Source organism: Crinia signifera, chromosome 4 (genome assembly GCF_055691185.1).
Source record: "Crinia signifera chromosome 4, ASM5569118v1, whole genome shotgun sequence".
NCBI lineage: Eukaryota > Metazoa > Chordata > Amphibia > Anura > Myobatrachidae > Crinia > Crinia signifera.
The window spans coordinates 245500660-245518403 of record NC_139220.1 but is presented as its reverse complement, the minus strand read 5'-3'; the positions used below and the strand labels follow the sequence as shown (position 1 = coordinate 245518403).

The following is a 17744-nucleotide window of genomic DNA, read 5'->3' as shown; positions in this document are numbered from 1 at the left end:
TTAGTTCATTATGGAGAGTGTTGAGTGTATTTATTAGAGCATGTGGTCACAGGCCACTTCACCCGAACCTGGGAATGGCGAGTGCTGCTTGCACCCCATTCGCAGGGATGGCGAGTGTTGTGGTACTCTGTATGTGTGTGTGTGTATATATATATATATATATATATATATATATATATATATATATATATATATATATATATATATATATATATATATAAAATGCAATATGATCCGGCACTCCTCTGTTTCTAGTATAATTGCCCAGGTGCCTCCAAGGGTGATGGATAGAGAAACAATAATTTCGCGGCACTCAAAGGGTCTTTTTCTTCAGGGGCCCATGATTGTGGTAAATGACAACTTTACCACAATCATGGGCCCTTGAAGAAAATGCCAGTGGCGGCATTGAAACGTCGGGGCATCCACCCATGAAATATATGTAATTTGCTTAGTATCTCAAATACAATTATTGCTTGAAAAAAGATCCTTTGAGTGCCGCAAAATTCTTGTTTCTCTCTCTCTCTCTCATATATATATATATATATATATATATATATAAAAACATACACACATACATACATACATACATACATACATACATACATACATACATACATACACACACACACACACACACACACACACACTTTTACAGCCATAAAAGGTTTTTAGCCCGATCTCCACCCCAGATATTCAACGGGTACCTGATTGTTGAATTTCCAGTTAAGTCCAGCAAGTTCATGCTTGTATAGTATAAAGTGCCTGGCCACCAGTTCTTGACCTTCAAGAGCTTGTCGGATAGATGAACTGTGTACTGTATGGCCATACTCTCCTTAAAACCAATGCATTTCGTCATATAGATTCCTTAAAGAAATATGTCACGAGTATGGCACCACACTGCATTATTCAAGTATTTAAGTACTGATTTTTGTTAGAAAGATAATTTTGTTCCTGAAATTAGTTAACCAAAACTCCAGGCTATCTAGACGTTCCACCTATTGTAACTAGGGATGTGCACCAGCCAATTTTCGCGTTTCGGGTTCTGATTACCTTCAGGTTTTGGGTTCTAATAGGTTTTGCCAAAACACCCCCTCATGGTTTTGGGTTCTGATTTTTATTTATTTTTTAAACATAAAACCCGCTAAAATCGCATAATTTGGAGGGGGTTTTTTTTGCTCCTAAGCTATTATTAACCTCAATAACAATAATTTCCACTCATTTCCAGTCTATTCTGAACACCTCACAATATTGTTTTTAGGCCAAAAAGTTGCACCAAGGTACTGTAGCTGGATGACTATGATAAGCGACACAAGTGGGCGGCACAAACACTGGACTGATACAGCACACTTAATAGCACCCCTGGACTGATATGGCAAACTTAGTATCACCCCTGGACGGACACAGCACACTTAGCATCAGCCCTGGACTGATACAGCACACTTGGCAGCACCCCATGAATTATACAGCAGACTTGGCTTACCTCAGGAATAATACAGCACAGATGGTGGCACCCCTGACCTGATACAGCACACATGGTATTATACGGCACAGATGGCGGAACCCTTGGACTGATACAGCACACATGGAATAATACGGCACACATGGTGACTTTCCTGCAGTAAAAAGAAATAAAAAGTTTTAATTATTTTAATTAAAAAAATGGCAGCACCTCTGGATTGATACGGCAGATTTAGCGCACCCCATGAATTATACAAAACACTTGGCTCACCCCTGGACTGATATGGCACACCTAGGAATCACCCCAGGACTGATACAGAACACTTAGCACCAGCCCTGGACTAATACAACACACTTGGCAACACCCCATGAATTATACAGCAGACTTGGCTTACCCCAGGAATAATACGGCACAGATGGTGGCACCCATGATCTGATACAGCACACATGGTATTATACGGCACAGATGGCGGAACCCTTGGACTGATACAGCACACATGGAATTATACATCACACATGGTGACTTTCCGGCAGTAAAAAGAAGTAAAACTTTTTTAATTATTTAAAAAAAAAAATGTCAGCACCTCTGGATTGATACGGCAGACTTTGCGCACCCCATGAATTATACAGTACACTTGGCTCACCCCTGGAATTATACGGAACACATGCGGGCACCCTGTCACTGATACGGGACACATAGGGGCACCCATGGAATTACACGGCACACATACGGGCACCCCTGGACTGATACTGATACCCCAGCAGACTGGAATTATATACAGCAGTAGGTAGGCAGTGGCAACAGCCGACTGGAATTATATACTGTGGTAGGTACTGGTCCCAGGGGCAACAGCCAACTGGCTTTATTATTTGCTGCGGTAGGTACTGGTCACCAGGGGCAACAGCCGACTGCAATTATATACTGCGATAAGTACTGGTCACCAGGAGCAAGAGCAGACTGAAATTATAAACTGCGATCGTCTGTTAGCTGCAAATCCCTTTACAAGCAGCTCACCATCTAATGATTTTTCCAATGTGATAAGTCTGTGCACAGCCCAGGACTTACTCGGTGGCTGCGTCAGAATCAGTCAGATCCGGGCCAGAGCTGACATCGCACGCCTTCCCCTAAAACGCCTGTGCATGCTTGCGTTTTACCTGGCACACCCAGAAAACGTCTGGTTACCACTCTCAAATGCCGGTTTTCTGACAATAAACTTGCATATGGCCAGTAATAAAATAAGTAGCAGGATTTTATTGCAGTATGGCCTAGCGGATGCCTACTACGGGCCCTACACATGCATAGTCTATGATAATTGGCCAGCCTGTAATTTACAGTGGTGCAATCTGGTCTGAATTAGGCCCATTGGCCTGACCAGGAAGGGATCTTTCTAGGCAACTTGAAACTCCCCCTGCATTTACTTTGTATGTTTATGTTTGTAGGGGAACCCACCATTACCAACTGAAAGATAAAAATAACGGTACGATACTTGTTAGCCGGGCGCCCAGCTACGTTGACAACGTAGCCTTGGCTACGTTGTCAGCGTAGCCATTGCCGGGCGGCCGGCTAAGCAGCAGGCGGGTGGGTGGTGAGGCAGCGGGAGGGAGGGCGGGCGGTGAGGCGGCGGTGATGCGGGAGGGTGGGCGCACGGCGGTGACGCTAGTGGGAGGGTGGGCGCTCGGCGGTGACGTGATGCGGCCGCTGGGGGAGCATCACATGTTTTCCCCCAGTGGCACTAGCCAGACACCTTTGCCATTGATGGTCCCCCAGCCACCTTGGCCATCGATGGTTGACATCGATGGCAAAAGTGCAACTTACCATCTATGGAGTATACTTATGCAATGGATGGCCATCAATGCTTTTACACATCGATGGTCATCCAGGGATGGTCATCATTGCCTTTGCCATCGATGGTTACCATCGATGGCAAAAGTGCAACTGACCATTGAGGGTGTATAAGTGCAATGGATGACCATTTATGTTTTTACAGATCGATGGTCATCCAGGGATGGCCATCGTTGCATTTGCCATCGATGGTTGCCATCGATGGCAAAAGTGCAACTGACCATCAATGGTGTATAAGTATGCAATGGATGACCATCAATGTTTTTACACATCGATGGTGACATTGATGGTGTATAAGTATGCAATGGATGACCATCAATGTTTTTACACATCGATGGTGACATTGATGGTGGGAAACCATCTGGTTCTCCCCCATCGATGTCAAAACTATTCGACATTGGCCATAAACCATCGATGTTTTGTAAACATCGATGGTCGATGGCCATTACAAAGCGCTGATACTGTCATGGTGGACCCACGGAGAGCATATCCGCACTATCCACGTCATACCCCCCACTTTCCACGTGGGCGCAGAGTGAATTCTATAAAGTGTGTCGAGCGCAGCGAGCCACCGAGCCCAAAGCGTGGCGAGCGCAGTGAGCCCCACGAGGGGACGCGGATATGTCCGCGAGGGGATACGCGTCCTCGCTGCGCTCGCCACGCTTCGGGCGCAGTGGCTCGCTGCGCCACGCTTCGGGCTCGGTTGCTCGCTGCGCTCGACACACTTTATAGAATTAACTCCACGCCCACATGAATAGTGGAGGTATGACGTGGATAGTGGGGATATGAAACATTATGCATTAACGTAGCTCCAAATACGTAACTACGTAGTTTACGTAAGTTACGTAGTTTACGTAACTAGCATGGTGGTGTATTGGTATTCTCAATACACCACTACGCAAACTACGTAACGGGCGCCCAACTAACATATAAGTACCAAAATAACCTTTCCATAGGTAACTCTGGGCCAGATGTGTCGAGCTTCAAAAAATGATAAAGTGGAGAGTGATAAACAACCAGCCAATATAGCTCCTACCTGTCCTTTTTCAAACCCAGAGAGTAACATTGTAGTTAGGAGCTGATTGGCTGACTGTTTATCACTCTCTAGTTTATAATTTTTTGAAGATTGATACATCTGGCCCAGTGTGTGAGGTCCAGTGCAGAAAACCAGAGACCACTTCTGACTGTCTCTCTTTTATTTAGTATTCAGCTTTATGGGACAAAACTCATTTTGTGCAAAAAAATACTGTAAAGGTGCCAACACACGGTGCGTTTTGGGCTTGCGATGCGCGCTTCCACGTACATCACATCGCATAGAACAAAAAGTATGAGCTGCCCGTATCATTTGGACTAGATCGCATTGCATCTAGCTCAAAATGCCCGCTACTTTAGCATTTTGAACTAGATGCGATGCTATCTAGTCCAAAACGCACGGTGCACATCACAATGGGTGCGGGCATCCTCAGGTTCCATTTCAAATGCAAATGCAGCAGCAGTCACACACTGAATATATGCATGCCCCATATCATTTTAATCAGCAAAAGCAGTTGGTGCGAATAAGCTTTTTTAACAAAAAAAAGACACACGCAAAGATGCACGGCACTACAACTCACATACAGTATTTTGTATAACACAACTTGTATCGCATTGAGGATAGATGTATGTGGACACATCTGTAATTTTAAATATTAACCATTTCACAAATATAAGTGGACACACTTCATATTAAATACAAGGGGAAAAATTAATTCTTATTAAATACAAGGGTACAGTAATTATAGGATTCAATGAATATATACTGTAAATTAAATGTTGTTTTACTAGTTCAGCACTGCATATTTGAAGCACTTGGGAACTTTAAAACTAGCATTTTTGCAAAATTGTATTACTTTATCCTGACCTGGTTAACAATTCACTGGTTCATTTCTCATTTGCTATTTATGAATATGTTAATTTTTCCAGAAGCAATGAGATTATGAGATTTTTATTGATCAAGATACAAAGGGTACCTGCACGTTCACATGTGACTTGTAAACTGAGCGATTTACTAAAGTCCATGCCCCAAATCCAAGAGAGCAATTATAGTTTAAAACTGAACTCATCAATTTTTTGTTTACATGGCCAATTTGCCAAAATGCATGGCAAAGCAACACTTTTGGTTAAAAACAAAAGACATACAGAGAGTCAGTAAGGAGCTGATTGGCTGGACGTTTATCTCTCTTTATCACCCTTGCATTTATCTCTTGTTAAGGCTTAATTCATCTGTTCCCTGGAGTCTACGGAGTAAGTTTATAAAACCCCGAGTTTTCAATCTTGGAAAGCATTATTGTTGGACCAATTTTGTGCAAAACCATTCACTACGATGCTTATTTTTATTTGCAAGTGTATGTGATGCATTGTTAAAGTGTGTTTTCTATTTGTAAACAGACTCACCAAGTAGCTGCAGAGATTGAGCGGTCATCTGATCGGATGGCTCCAGGATAGTGCTTGGGGCCTGAATACTGCCACAGAAATCCTAAAAATAAGTTTGTAATCATTTAATACCTAAACAAAGTTTTAAAATAAACATAAACATAATAAAACTATAAATACCACAACAAGCCTTTATGGCTGCCTTATCGTTTATGGAATAAAGGGTCTACAATCAATAGCTCGACATCAAATGGATAAGATGGACACAGGTGGGCACATGCAAATCACTGAGATTTTCTTTTTTTTTTTATAGATCACATGGTCCGCAAATTAGTGCAACTTGCTTAAAATGATTAGGTAGATTATGGAGGACATAATATTAACAAAACAGCAATTCACACTATGTGATGCAATAACGTGTTAGGGTTAAGTGTGTACACAATACTTGCCAATTCTCCCTGAATGTAGTAACAATCTCCCTGACTCCCTGAATTATTTGGATAAGGGATATTTGGATAAGGGATCCTCAACCTGTACTAGTTATAGGTATTATAGGTATGTCATCTTTACACTAACATCGATCTTGATGGTTGGAAATTGGAAGTATTATCATTGATACTGAGAGCCTACGAGATCCAACATGTTTTGTTTAGACAAAGCTTTCTTATGCAAGTTTTGTCTAAATAAAATGTGTTGAAGGTTCTGAACAACTTTTAAACTCAAACCTACTGCAGGATGCAATTCTACTCCCACGAATTCCAGGTGGACACGCGGAGAGCAGGTATCCCCTTTCCTGGAAATTTGGGTGACTCATTTGCAATTATTACATACTGTATGCTGCTTGCCAATGTACTTTTACTGTACATGATTTTATTACATTTTATATAGAAATACCTAAAATTTACTACACTGTGGATGATATTTAATTGTTTATTGGTCCCAATCTCCTGTCTAAACTAAGAGGAGATGGGGTGAGCAATATTCAATCTTTTTTACCACATTTATTACACCCAGAGAGGTCAGGTTTACCCACGTAAAGCACCTAAAGATGGCCTTTAAACCAAAAGTTCCTTTTGAGCACTTAAAATGATCACTGTTTGCTCCTCGCAGCTCACCACCCCTGGGTGATGTGAGCTGAAATGCAGGTATTGGGATCATGTCTGAACAGAGCAACAATGAGTAGCTTTATTGGAAGCCATGTACTGGTTGCTGGCTAGAAATAAATTGAATCTAGCCTCATGAGCTCTTTTCATTTGTTTAGTGCCGGGCTGTCGTCCAGATTTGGGGCCGGATGTAATGTGGTGGAATTCAACTGAGGAGGTGAGGGTTAGTGCCACAACTCACAAACGTAATGTGGTGCGAGTTTTTAGTAAAATGCAGTACTTGCATGTGAGATCCTGCAATAATACAGACCAGGAAGCATATGAGTTTTTGGATGAACTGGAATGAGAGTTTTGCATTGCAATTTGACTTTTAAAAAAGAACATCACCCATTGGCACCCAAATGACCCCTGACTGTTCTCTCACGCAATCTATATAAAGTTCTGAGCCACCGTTTTCTCTTTGAAAGGTAGTGAGACGTTTCTGAGAGAAGGAGCTGGTGGGAGTGGGAGAGAGTGAGAGAGGTTTTGAACTTAAGAAATATGTCTTCTAGCACCCTAGGCCAGCAGAGAAGGATTGTGGATGAGGAAAAGGAGGTAGATGTACATAAGGCAATGAGTGAGGTGAATGAGGGAGGTACAGTGGAGGAGGAGGCTGAGGTGATTTCTGTTGCTGAGGTGGAAGTGGTAGATGAGGGAGAGGCTTCTGGCCCTAGGCCTGACTAGAAGTGCATTGGGTGCAATGTGTGCTTCACTTACCAGGAAAACTGTGCATTAGTGAATGCCATGTTAAAAGTATTCCATCTTCTCTTTCGCGACCAGGCACACTGCACTTCTATGAATTGAAAAATAGAGATGTGGATGGCCATCGGAGGTGTCTCCTACCTAGGTGTAGGAGGGGGCTGAAATGTAAATTCCTCTTCTGTAATTTACATTTAAGCACACTTACCTGAAAATTACTGTTGTATAATTCTCTGACAGACCTCATTTCCTGGTGTATTAGTCTTGGCTTCTTCACAGCTGCTGCAATGTCCCAAAGGCCAATATATCCCATACCTAAGACAATGTGATAGAGCATTCAGCACATTTGGATGATGTCAGCTAATTTCCCTGCCTCATAAAATAGGGTTCCAAATATCTGACACAAACAACAAAACCTGCACTTCAGCATGCAAAATGTCTGCTTAATTACATTTCAGGAGGCAGTGTTTGCGCAGTTGTACCGTTATTGAGAAGGGCCTTGTGGTTTTGTCAGTGTCAAGTCTGATACCCATATCCTAAATCACCTGTATTTGTAGTGTGTAAAAATCTGTCACAAGTATTGAATATTGTTTAAAAATGTAGACAACAAAGAATGGTGGGAGTACAAGCGCTGATTAGTATAAAGGTCCAGCTAAATATTCACTAGTGTTACCACTTAGTGTAATGTGTCCACCTAAGTCAATATGAATGACTGCAGCTCCTCAATCTCGTGCTTGCAGGAATGCCCAGGATCAGGAAAGGCACAATTTGATCTACAACAAAGAAGGTGAAAGAGGGCGCTTCATGGTGCATTAAAAGATGATTTTTATTGGATCTAACAATCACAATGATCCACGGTTACCACAAGGCATATACAAATATACCAGACAAGAGCTGCTCACGGATCCACTGCGGTCGTACTTGTAACTCCAAAGCACTGCGGCTGACACATGCTGGGTTGCACTGAGAGAGTCAGGAGGCGATGGAAGAACACACGCCGGCTGGGGGTCGTGATGGACAGCAGGTAGTCGGAGAGTGCGTCACAGGCCACACCCTAACGCATTTTGTCACTAGGACTTGACGCCCTCTGAGGAAGTCCTAATGATGAAACGTGTTAGGGCGTGGCCCGTGACACTCACTCCAGCCCACAGAGTTCATTCATTCGGTAAGAGCAATTGTCTCTATGTATCATTGTGATTGTTAGATCCAATAAAAATCATCTGTTAATGCACCATAAAGCGCCCTCTTTCACCTGCTTTATTGTTTAAGAAATGTTTACAACATGGATTTGGGTAATTGTAAAGGAATAGTAATAATTCATGTGAAGTAATAACTTCAATCAATGGGGGTGCTAGGCAGCAAGTGACATACTTCAATCGAATATGCAGTCAGCGTATATACCTGGAACATTCAAATACATATATAAGGTAACATGAAATCTCACATACCAATTAGCCAGCCTTCCGGCATTGTTTCTTTCCTCAAACATCTTCCACAGGGCTGACTGGAGCAGGATATAGGAGTCATGGCAAGACCGTTAGCAACCTGCAACCACATTGTGAATAGGGTTAACTTCACAAACCATAAGTACACTGAGGAAATGGTAGCCATGTCTATTTAAACAGACATAGCTCTTTAAGTGCAGTGATTTTAATCTCAATGTGTATGTAATCTATAGCTCCCAGCATATTAGGAAATGATGAGAGCCTTTAGAAAGCCACCATCAGGTCCCTGCAACTCAGGGGTAGATTTATTAAGCTCGGTGAAGTGATATTGGGGGAAATTTACTAAGAAAAAATTGTGAAAAAATACGATTTTTTTCGGCGTATTCATATTTTTGGCATTTACTATGCCAAAAATATGAATTTTCGTATTCGTATTGATGGGACATTCGTATTTGTATATACAAATACGAATGATTACACCATCGATAGAATATGACAGAAATCACCATTGAAAAGAATGGTGATTCCTGATTTACTAAGCGTCCGTATTGAAAATGCAGCCGCTAATTAGCTTAAAACCCCCGCGAATGGCGTACCAAATACGGCAGGAAAATACACTTTATTTTCCTGTCGTATTTGGTTTAGCCTGCACGGATCAGTTAGATCTGTGCAGGCTGCAGTGTGTAAAAAATAGAAAAATAAATACATTTTAAAAAATGGCGTGGGGTCCCCCCCACAGCCGTAACCAGCACCAGGCGTAGAGAGTCGGGGCTGGTAATAAAAAATCAGGAAACCCAGCAAATAGGTCGACATGGGGTTTTTCACCTTTTTGACACAAATTTCGACACAGTTGACATGGGCACTGAAACATAGCACAGCGTTCCTTCGCAGGGGATGCTGCGCTCGCCATGCATCGGCACACTATTTTATTCTACCACCACGCCTAGTGGATGGTAGGTCATGAAATACCGCCGTGTCGACACATGTCGGCTCAAAAAAAAAAGGTGAAAAACCCCATGTTGAACCTTTGACTGTCGACCTTACCCATGTCTACCTAATGACCTGTCGACCTAACCCATATCGACCTTCCTGCATGTCGACCTTAATGCATGTCGACCTAATGCTTGTAGACCTAGTAACCATATCCCAGTGTATTAGAAAAGCCGGAAATCATAGTACATGCATTGAAAAAGACAGAAACCATGTAAAGTGTATTAGAAAAGCCGGAAATCACAGTACATGGAATGAAAAGAGCCGGCCACCATGTAAAGTGTATTAGAAAAGCCGGAAATCATAGTACATGCATTGAAAAAGCAGGAAAAGGCAGGGACCTTACCTTACAGTAGGATTTTGATAATATTTTCTTGGGTGCATTACGACAGCAAACTCACATATCTAGATGTGAGTTTTTTTGTTTTTGTTTTTTTTTGTGAAATGAAAAAGACCATAGAAAAATGTGAATTCATCCAAATACACACCCTATTACTATTTGCGAGATAGGTAAAACGTGCAAATTTAGGCCCATAAAGACCATTAAAGTCCATGAAAGAAAGTATAGAAGTGGTAACCAGGGCCGGATTAACAATGGGACAGATGGAACTGCAGCACCAGGCCTCCATTTGATAATAGGCCCACAAGACACTGACAGCTTTGACAGGAAAAAAAACATTTTCCTGTCACAGACCGCCAGCGCTGTCCTCTCTCCCATGTCTCCCTCATCCATCTCCAGCCCTCTCACCATACTTGCCTACCTGACCCTCTCCATGCGGGAGGAAATGCTCTGTTCCTGTGCTTCCCTGGTAATGTATGATTGCCATCACCTGTGGTGAAACACCTTTCTTATCAATTACCTAGCTCCCCACAGGTGATGGCAATCATACATTACCAGGGAAGTACAGGAACAGAGCATTTTCTCCCGCATGGAGAGGGTCAGGTAGGCAAGTATGCCTCTCTCTTACCTTAGATCGGTTTCACTGCAGTGTGGTGACCGTGCAGGCAGTGTTGTGACCACCCCTCCCTCAGCTCTCTCTTCCTTTCCAGGGTCCCTCCTGAGCCTGGCCTGCCACTCACAGTCACAAGCTCCGCCCCCAGACCTCATGAGGAGCTGCTGCTGCTGCAGGTAGCCTGGTACTTTTAACTTGTTCTATGATCACTACTTGATGAGTAGCATCGATTAATGTAAATGTACAGTGTGTGTTGTTTATGTGGTGATATGTGTGTAATGTTTATATGTGTTTGATGTGTGTGTACTGAGTCTGTGTGTAGTGTGTACTGTGTGTGTATATGTTATATTGTGTGCGTACAGTGAGTGTATATACAGTATATGTGGTGATGTGTGTGTAATGTGTATACTGTATGTGGTGTGTGTACTGTGTGTGTGTATGTTGCATGTGTACAGTATGTTCTGTATGTGTGTACAGTGTGCTGTTTGTGTATACGTGGTGGTGTGTTTGTACTTTATGTGTGTGTGTGTGTAGTGTGTATATATGTGGTTTGTTTGTATTGAATGTGTGCATGTGTGTGTGTATATATATATATGTTATGTTGTTGTATACCGTGTGTGTGTGTATGTGGCGATGTGTGTGTGTGTGTAATGTGTATATGTGGTGTGTGTAGTCTGTACTGTATGTATGCGGTATGTGATGCATGTGTGTGTAGTGTGTGTTGTTTGTGTACTGTACTGTGTGTATTGTGCATATGTGGTGGGTTTGTGTGCACTGTATTTGTGTAGTGTGTGTATATATGTGGTGGTGTGTGCAGGGCAGCCGAGAGGAATGCCGGGCCCCAGAAAAATGTTGGGGGCATGGCCTAGGTGTGGGCATCTCCCGCACTTAGGCCACGCACCCCACATGTTTAGAGGTGGGTGAAAGAACCTCTAAAAACTGTAATCTCAGCAACAGCACACACCTACAGCATGTGCTGTGCTGACAGCAGGCTCAGCATGACCTCTCACGCTGTCAGTGAGACTCTCATGCTGAGCCTGCTGTCAGTACAGCACATGCTGTAGAACAGGCATGTCCAATGTTGGCCCTCCAGATGTTGTGAAACTACACATCCCAGCATGCTTTGCAATAGTTTTAGCATTCTCTAATAGGAAAACTGTGGCAAAGCATGCTGGGATGTGTAGTTTCACAACATCTGGAGGGCCAACGTTGGACATGCCTGCTGTAGAAGGATGTGCTGCTGCTGCTACCCGGATGGGATGGAGGGGGAAGGTAGGGGTCGGACCAGGGCCCCTTTAGTACCCCCCCCCCCTCTCGGCTGCCCTGGGTGTGTGTAGTGTGTGTTTGCAGTGGCGTAACTATAGAGGGTGCAGGGGAGGAAGCTGCTTTGGGGCCCAGGCAATCCCCTGCACCCTCTTGATTTTCTTTTCCAGTTATTTTTATGGTACAGTGCGGTCAGTTGCTGAGCCGCTGCCCTGGGTCACCTGCGGGAGCAGTCCCCTACAGTCACCACGGGAGCAGGAACCCTAACGTTGAACCAAGGGTGACACGGCGCAACATCAGAGGAGTTCCTGCGTTGCACCAGGGAAGACACGGCACCACAACAGAGGTGACATGGCATCGCACAAAAACAGCCAACTGCCTGCACCGCACAAGAGCAGAGCCAGTGCTGCACGAGAGGAGACCTAGCACAGAACAGGCGACATGCCACCTAGGAGAAAAACACTGCGCTGTGAATAGGAGACCAGGCGCTGACAGCAGTAAACAGAGCCGCTTGTACTGGAGGGTGGGGGTGGAAGAGAGAGATTCGGAAGGACAAAGTGATGCCTCTGCTCTCCTTCCTCTCCCCACCCCCTTTGCCTCCCCTCCTACAGTCACCCCTTTTCTCTCCCTCTCATCCTCTCCCCACACCCCCTTTCCTCCCCTCCTACTCTTACCCTCTTTCTCTGCCTCCCATCCCTCACACCTCCTTTGTCTCATCTCTGTCACATCTCTCTCCCACCCCACCCCTTTCTTATGCTCTCTGCCCATCCCATTTTCTCTCAATACTTTCTCACTCCCGCTCCATCTTATATTTAATATGAGTAAAGAGGCACTGCTACCATGTGCATTGTTGTGGGTATAAGTGGCACTGCTACTGTGGGCATTTATTATATATATAAATGGTTCTACTACCATGGGCATTAATTATGTATATAAGCAGCACTATGTGGGCATTTATTATGTAAAAAAGTGGTTCTGCTACCATGGGAATTATTATGTATATAAGTGTAACCGCTATAGTGGTCATTCATTATGTGTATACGTAAAACTGCTACCATGGGGATTATTATGGGTATAAGCGGCGTGCAATATTCCTTTAGACATTATGGGGTTTAGGCCTTTTGTCAATTTCAGTTCCAGGCCCATGTGGACCTTGGGTGTGGATCGTTTTCTAGACCACAATTAGGTCGACAGTCATTAGGTCGACCACGTTGGGTCGACAGAGGGGAAGGTCGACAGGGTTGTAGGTCGACATGGGTCAAGGTCGACAGGTGTTTAGGTCGACATGGGTAGGTCGACATGGCATTAGGTCGACATGTGTTTTTCACTGTTTTTTGAGCCGACATGTGCCGGCAGGCGGTATTTCATGCCCTACCATCCACTAGGGCATGGTGGGAGAATAAAAGTGTGCCGAGCGCAGCGAGGCACCGTGCCCGAAGCATAGCGAGCGAAGAGAGTGCTGCGAGGGGCTGCTGTTCACCTCCGACTGTGTCCATGTCGACTGTGTCGACATTCGGGTAAAAAAACAGTGAAAAACCCATGTCGACCTAACGACCTGTCGACCTAACCCACTGTTCACTGTTTTTTTACCCGAATGTCGACACGGACACAGTCGGAGGTGAACCGCAGCCCCTCGCAGCACTCTCTTCGCTCGCTATGCTTCGGGCACGGTGCCTCGCTGCGCTCGACACACTATTGTATTCTCCCACCACGCCCTAGTGGATGGTAGGGCATGAAATACCGCCTGCCGGCACATGTCGGCTCAAAAAACAGTGAAAAACACATGTCGACCTAACGCCCTGTCAACCTAACCCATGTCGACCTTGTCCCATGTCGACCTAAACACCTGTCTACCTTGACCCATGTCGACCTACAACCATGTCGACCTTCCCCCCTGTCAACCCAACGTGGTCGACCTAATGACTGTCGACCTAAGTGTGGTCTACAAAACGACCGTATACCGTGGACCTTAACACAGTGAAGCACGCTATATACTAAGTCAAAGAAAAACATAATAGGCCCTGATGACAGGTCAGGTTTCAAGGTCCGTTAAACCTAAATTAAAAGTGCTTTATTGTAATTGGCTATCAATCTCATTCCTAAAGATATACAGTATTTATGGGGATGTTACATGCATTGAAAAAATTTGGGATGTGCGAGACATATTGTATTATTACATCTGCTCTGCAGCTGAATGTAGGCTATTGATCTGTTATCTGCCATGTTCTACAAAATGAGGCTTAAACCAATCTTGTATCATTTTTTTTAAATTGAAGAACAAACTATTGCATTTCTATACAATCACATCAATATATAATTGTGGTACATTTTATACATAACAATATGATTTTGACAGAGCAGCAGGCGTGAATAGTGTAAACATAATGTAGGACAGTTTCAACATCAATAGACTTCAATTTTACAAAATATATATAATACAATCTGATGAACTGGCACCGTTTATGTATTTATGGCCAACAGAAAAGAAACTAGTTAGAGCTTTCGCCATAGAAACTACTGGCAAACTGTCTGCTGTGTTAGGAAAATAATCTCACAAACTACAACTTTTTATCTGTATTTATAATGGGTTCGGTATGATAACTGACAATTGAAAAACCAACCATAACTTGACTGACACTTTTATACCAGCGGGCAGTGCCAGATCAAGGTCTAAATGGGCCTGGAGCTAAAAATTATCAAGGGCCTATTATGCGCAATAATAGGGGTCGTGGCCAGCACCTAATAATGTGGGGGGCGTGACCAGTGTTCTGGTTGGGTGGTCTGCTCATGGGTGTGTCTCTATTTGGGTAAATACTATCAACTAATTATATATGCCTGGAAAAGGCAGGGGGCTGGCATAGGAGAAATGTAGGGAGATATATTGGCGGGTGCCCTCCAAAGGTGCACCCGCAGGATGCCAATGTCCTAAAATACTTGCTGGGTGAGGCGGCACTCCAGTCATAAAAAAAATACTGAAATCCGAAACTTGGTAGACAACATTTCAGCACCTTTTATGTGGTCACCTAAGTTTACCACACCATATACCCCTTATACAAATCATGCAACACAATAGTAACCCCCTCATACTGTACTTGCCTCTTACACATTATGCCACATGGAATGAGCGAAAATTCACACCGATTGAGCCAAAATTCACACTATGGCACATGGATTAATGCAAAATTCACATGTTGCCACATGAGTTGAGCCAAAATACACACTATACCAAACAAATTGAGCAATAATGCACAATATGCTTCATAAACAGGGGCATTGTGCTCATTAAAATGTACACCATAATGCCCATTGCAAAAAAGGGGGTTAACTCTTGGCCTTACGGCCAGAGATAAACGGGCGCCTGGTGGGGTGTTCTGTCAAGCTGCTCCTGCTGGGGGGCGTCAACCCCTAGAGGGTAAATACAACAAACAAAAGGTGGAGCGCTATAATCAAATGGTTAAATGGTAAAAAAAACAGTAAGTAATTTATTATATAATCTTTAGCAAATAATGTGGTATAAAAACATATAACATATAAAGGCTTGTATGTTAATTTAAAATGTTGGTTGTATACTTATTGGTATGGAGTCCAATGGGGGAATCTCAGTGGAAAGTTTTGGAGATAATATCTTCGTTTGGGCTTGATTTGTAGGGCTGGATGATTGTTGGGTCCATAAACCTTGCTGGATTGTTGTTTACGCTCATTACATGTTAAGCCACACACCATAATGTCCATTACGTATTATACCAAACACCATAATGCCTATTAAAAATGATGCTACATACAGTAAGTGCTGCTTACCTACATGCTCATTGCCAAGGGTTCCATGCTCATTGGCAGGGGTTCCATGCTCACTGCCATGTTGGATTACATGCTCATTGCCAAGGGGGAATACATGCTCGCGGTAACTGGGGGACAGCCGCCGCCAGGCAGAAATGACAGCCATTGAAAGCCGGGCAGAGAGCAGGGGGCTGCCCGGCTGTAGTCAGAGCACTGCAGGTTCCAGCTACTTTGAAATAATATCCCTTTCACACCAGAAAATGCAGGGGGTCCCAGGATCATGCAGGGACATTCCTGGGCTGGCCCCTTTTACACCAGCCTAGTCCCTGCATTTTCTGGTGTGAGGGGGAGAGAACCCCCCCTTTAAAAAAACAGCTATATCTTCAGAACCATCTGACCCATTTACATGTGGGTGTTTCAAATGATTTTGGTCCTGTGAAACTGGGTCGTTTGGTTCCAGAGAAATCTGTCCTCAAACAACATGAACAGCCATGAAATTACATTTCAAAAATGAAAAAAATTGGTTTACCCACAATATCTCTAGAAACAATGAACAAATATGGACCAGCCTGGTATCAAATTGAAGGCCCAGTGATTGGGGTTCGACTAAGATCAACCTCGAGCTTCTGTTATGCCAGATTGGGAACTGGCAGCCGCTGGAACCGGGTGGGGGTCAGAATTAGCGGGTCCCTTGTTATCCTATGGGGAAAACGTTCCGGCTTTACCTGGCGGTATCTCCGGTTTCCGGGAGGCTAGGGTCTCGGGGCCAGGCTCGTTGGAAAGCCCTGGCCCTCATCTACAAAATGGGCCTATTTGGAGAGTGGGCCTGGAGCTGTAGCTCCATCAGGCCCATTGTTAATCCGGCCCTGCCAGCGGGGTGTAAATACCAATGGTCAAAACCTCGACAGGTACATAATACCGACAGTTGAAATGCCGACACTCAATATACTGACATGATCATAATGTTAAAATACCGACACCGTTGTAATGTTGACATGGACACCTTATTAGAGTACCGCATCCCCTCGCATGGTTCGCTGCACTCGCCATGTTCAGGCACGCTATTGTATTATTTCTCTGTCTCCACTGGGATGTAAAGTATATAAAATAAAAAAAAACAGGAATAACTGTATTCAGTATAATTTTTGTCAATATTTTGTCTGCCTGTATTGTTGGTGTTTTCATTGTCGGTATTTTGATCCGTCTGCATTTTGTTGTGGGGATTCTGTTAATCGTTATTTCATTCCATTGTCAAATTACCAAAATACATTATATAATAAGCTCCTGAAATCGTTGGGAGAACACCAGCACTCTGTGCAGTCTCCCTGTTGTTTCCCTTAGCAGGCAGGCACCAGTATTTAATGAGGCTCTCTGAATGCGCTACTACGCATGTGCAGCAATGTGGAACATATCTCTCCTCTGGCATCCCACATGTGTGGATACAGGCGCAAAACAACAGACCCTGCAACAGCCCAACGGGCTATAGCATCAGTTATTCTACAATGCTTGAGAGCCCAAGAACTGGAGATGTGCACCAAACCATGCGTTTTGGTTTTAGATCTGGATTAACATTGTATTTTTGTTTTGTTAAAACTGCCCTCACGTTTTGGGTTTAGTGCCCTATTTATTTATTTAACCGCTAAAATCTCATAGTTTGGGCCCTTTTTAATTCCTACAGTAGTATTGACCTGAATGACATTAACTGCCAGTCATTTGCGGTCAATTTTGACCACCTCACAGATCAAAATATTGTTCACCAACA

The 17744-nt window shown here is 43.7% G+C and overlaps 1 protein-coding gene across 1 annotated transcript in view; it reads right to left on the bottom strand.

Moving 5' to 3' along the window:
• LOC146073052 (uncharacterized) overlaps positions 1-11021 on the bottom strand; it is a 31076-nt gene extending 20055 nt beyond the window's left edge. Inside the window, exons 1-7 of the mRNA XM_083180228.1 lie at positions 10958-11021; positions 9003-9099; positions 7763-7869; positions 7573-7648; positions 5735-5816; positions 1481-1613; positions 705-832 (exon numbers count right to left, since the gene is read on the bottom strand). Of these exons, the coding sequence (XP_083036354.1) occupies positions 705-832; positions 1481-1613; positions 5735-5816; positions 7573-7648; positions 7763-7869; positions 9003-9081 (605 nt within the window). The 5' untranslated portion in view covers positions 9082-9099; positions 10958-11021. The remainder of the gene's footprint in view (positions 1-704; positions 833-1480; positions 1614-5734; positions 5817-7572; positions 7649-7762; positions 7870-9002; positions 9100-10957) is intronic.
• Between the last annotated feature and the right edge of the window lie 6723 nt (positions 11022-17744).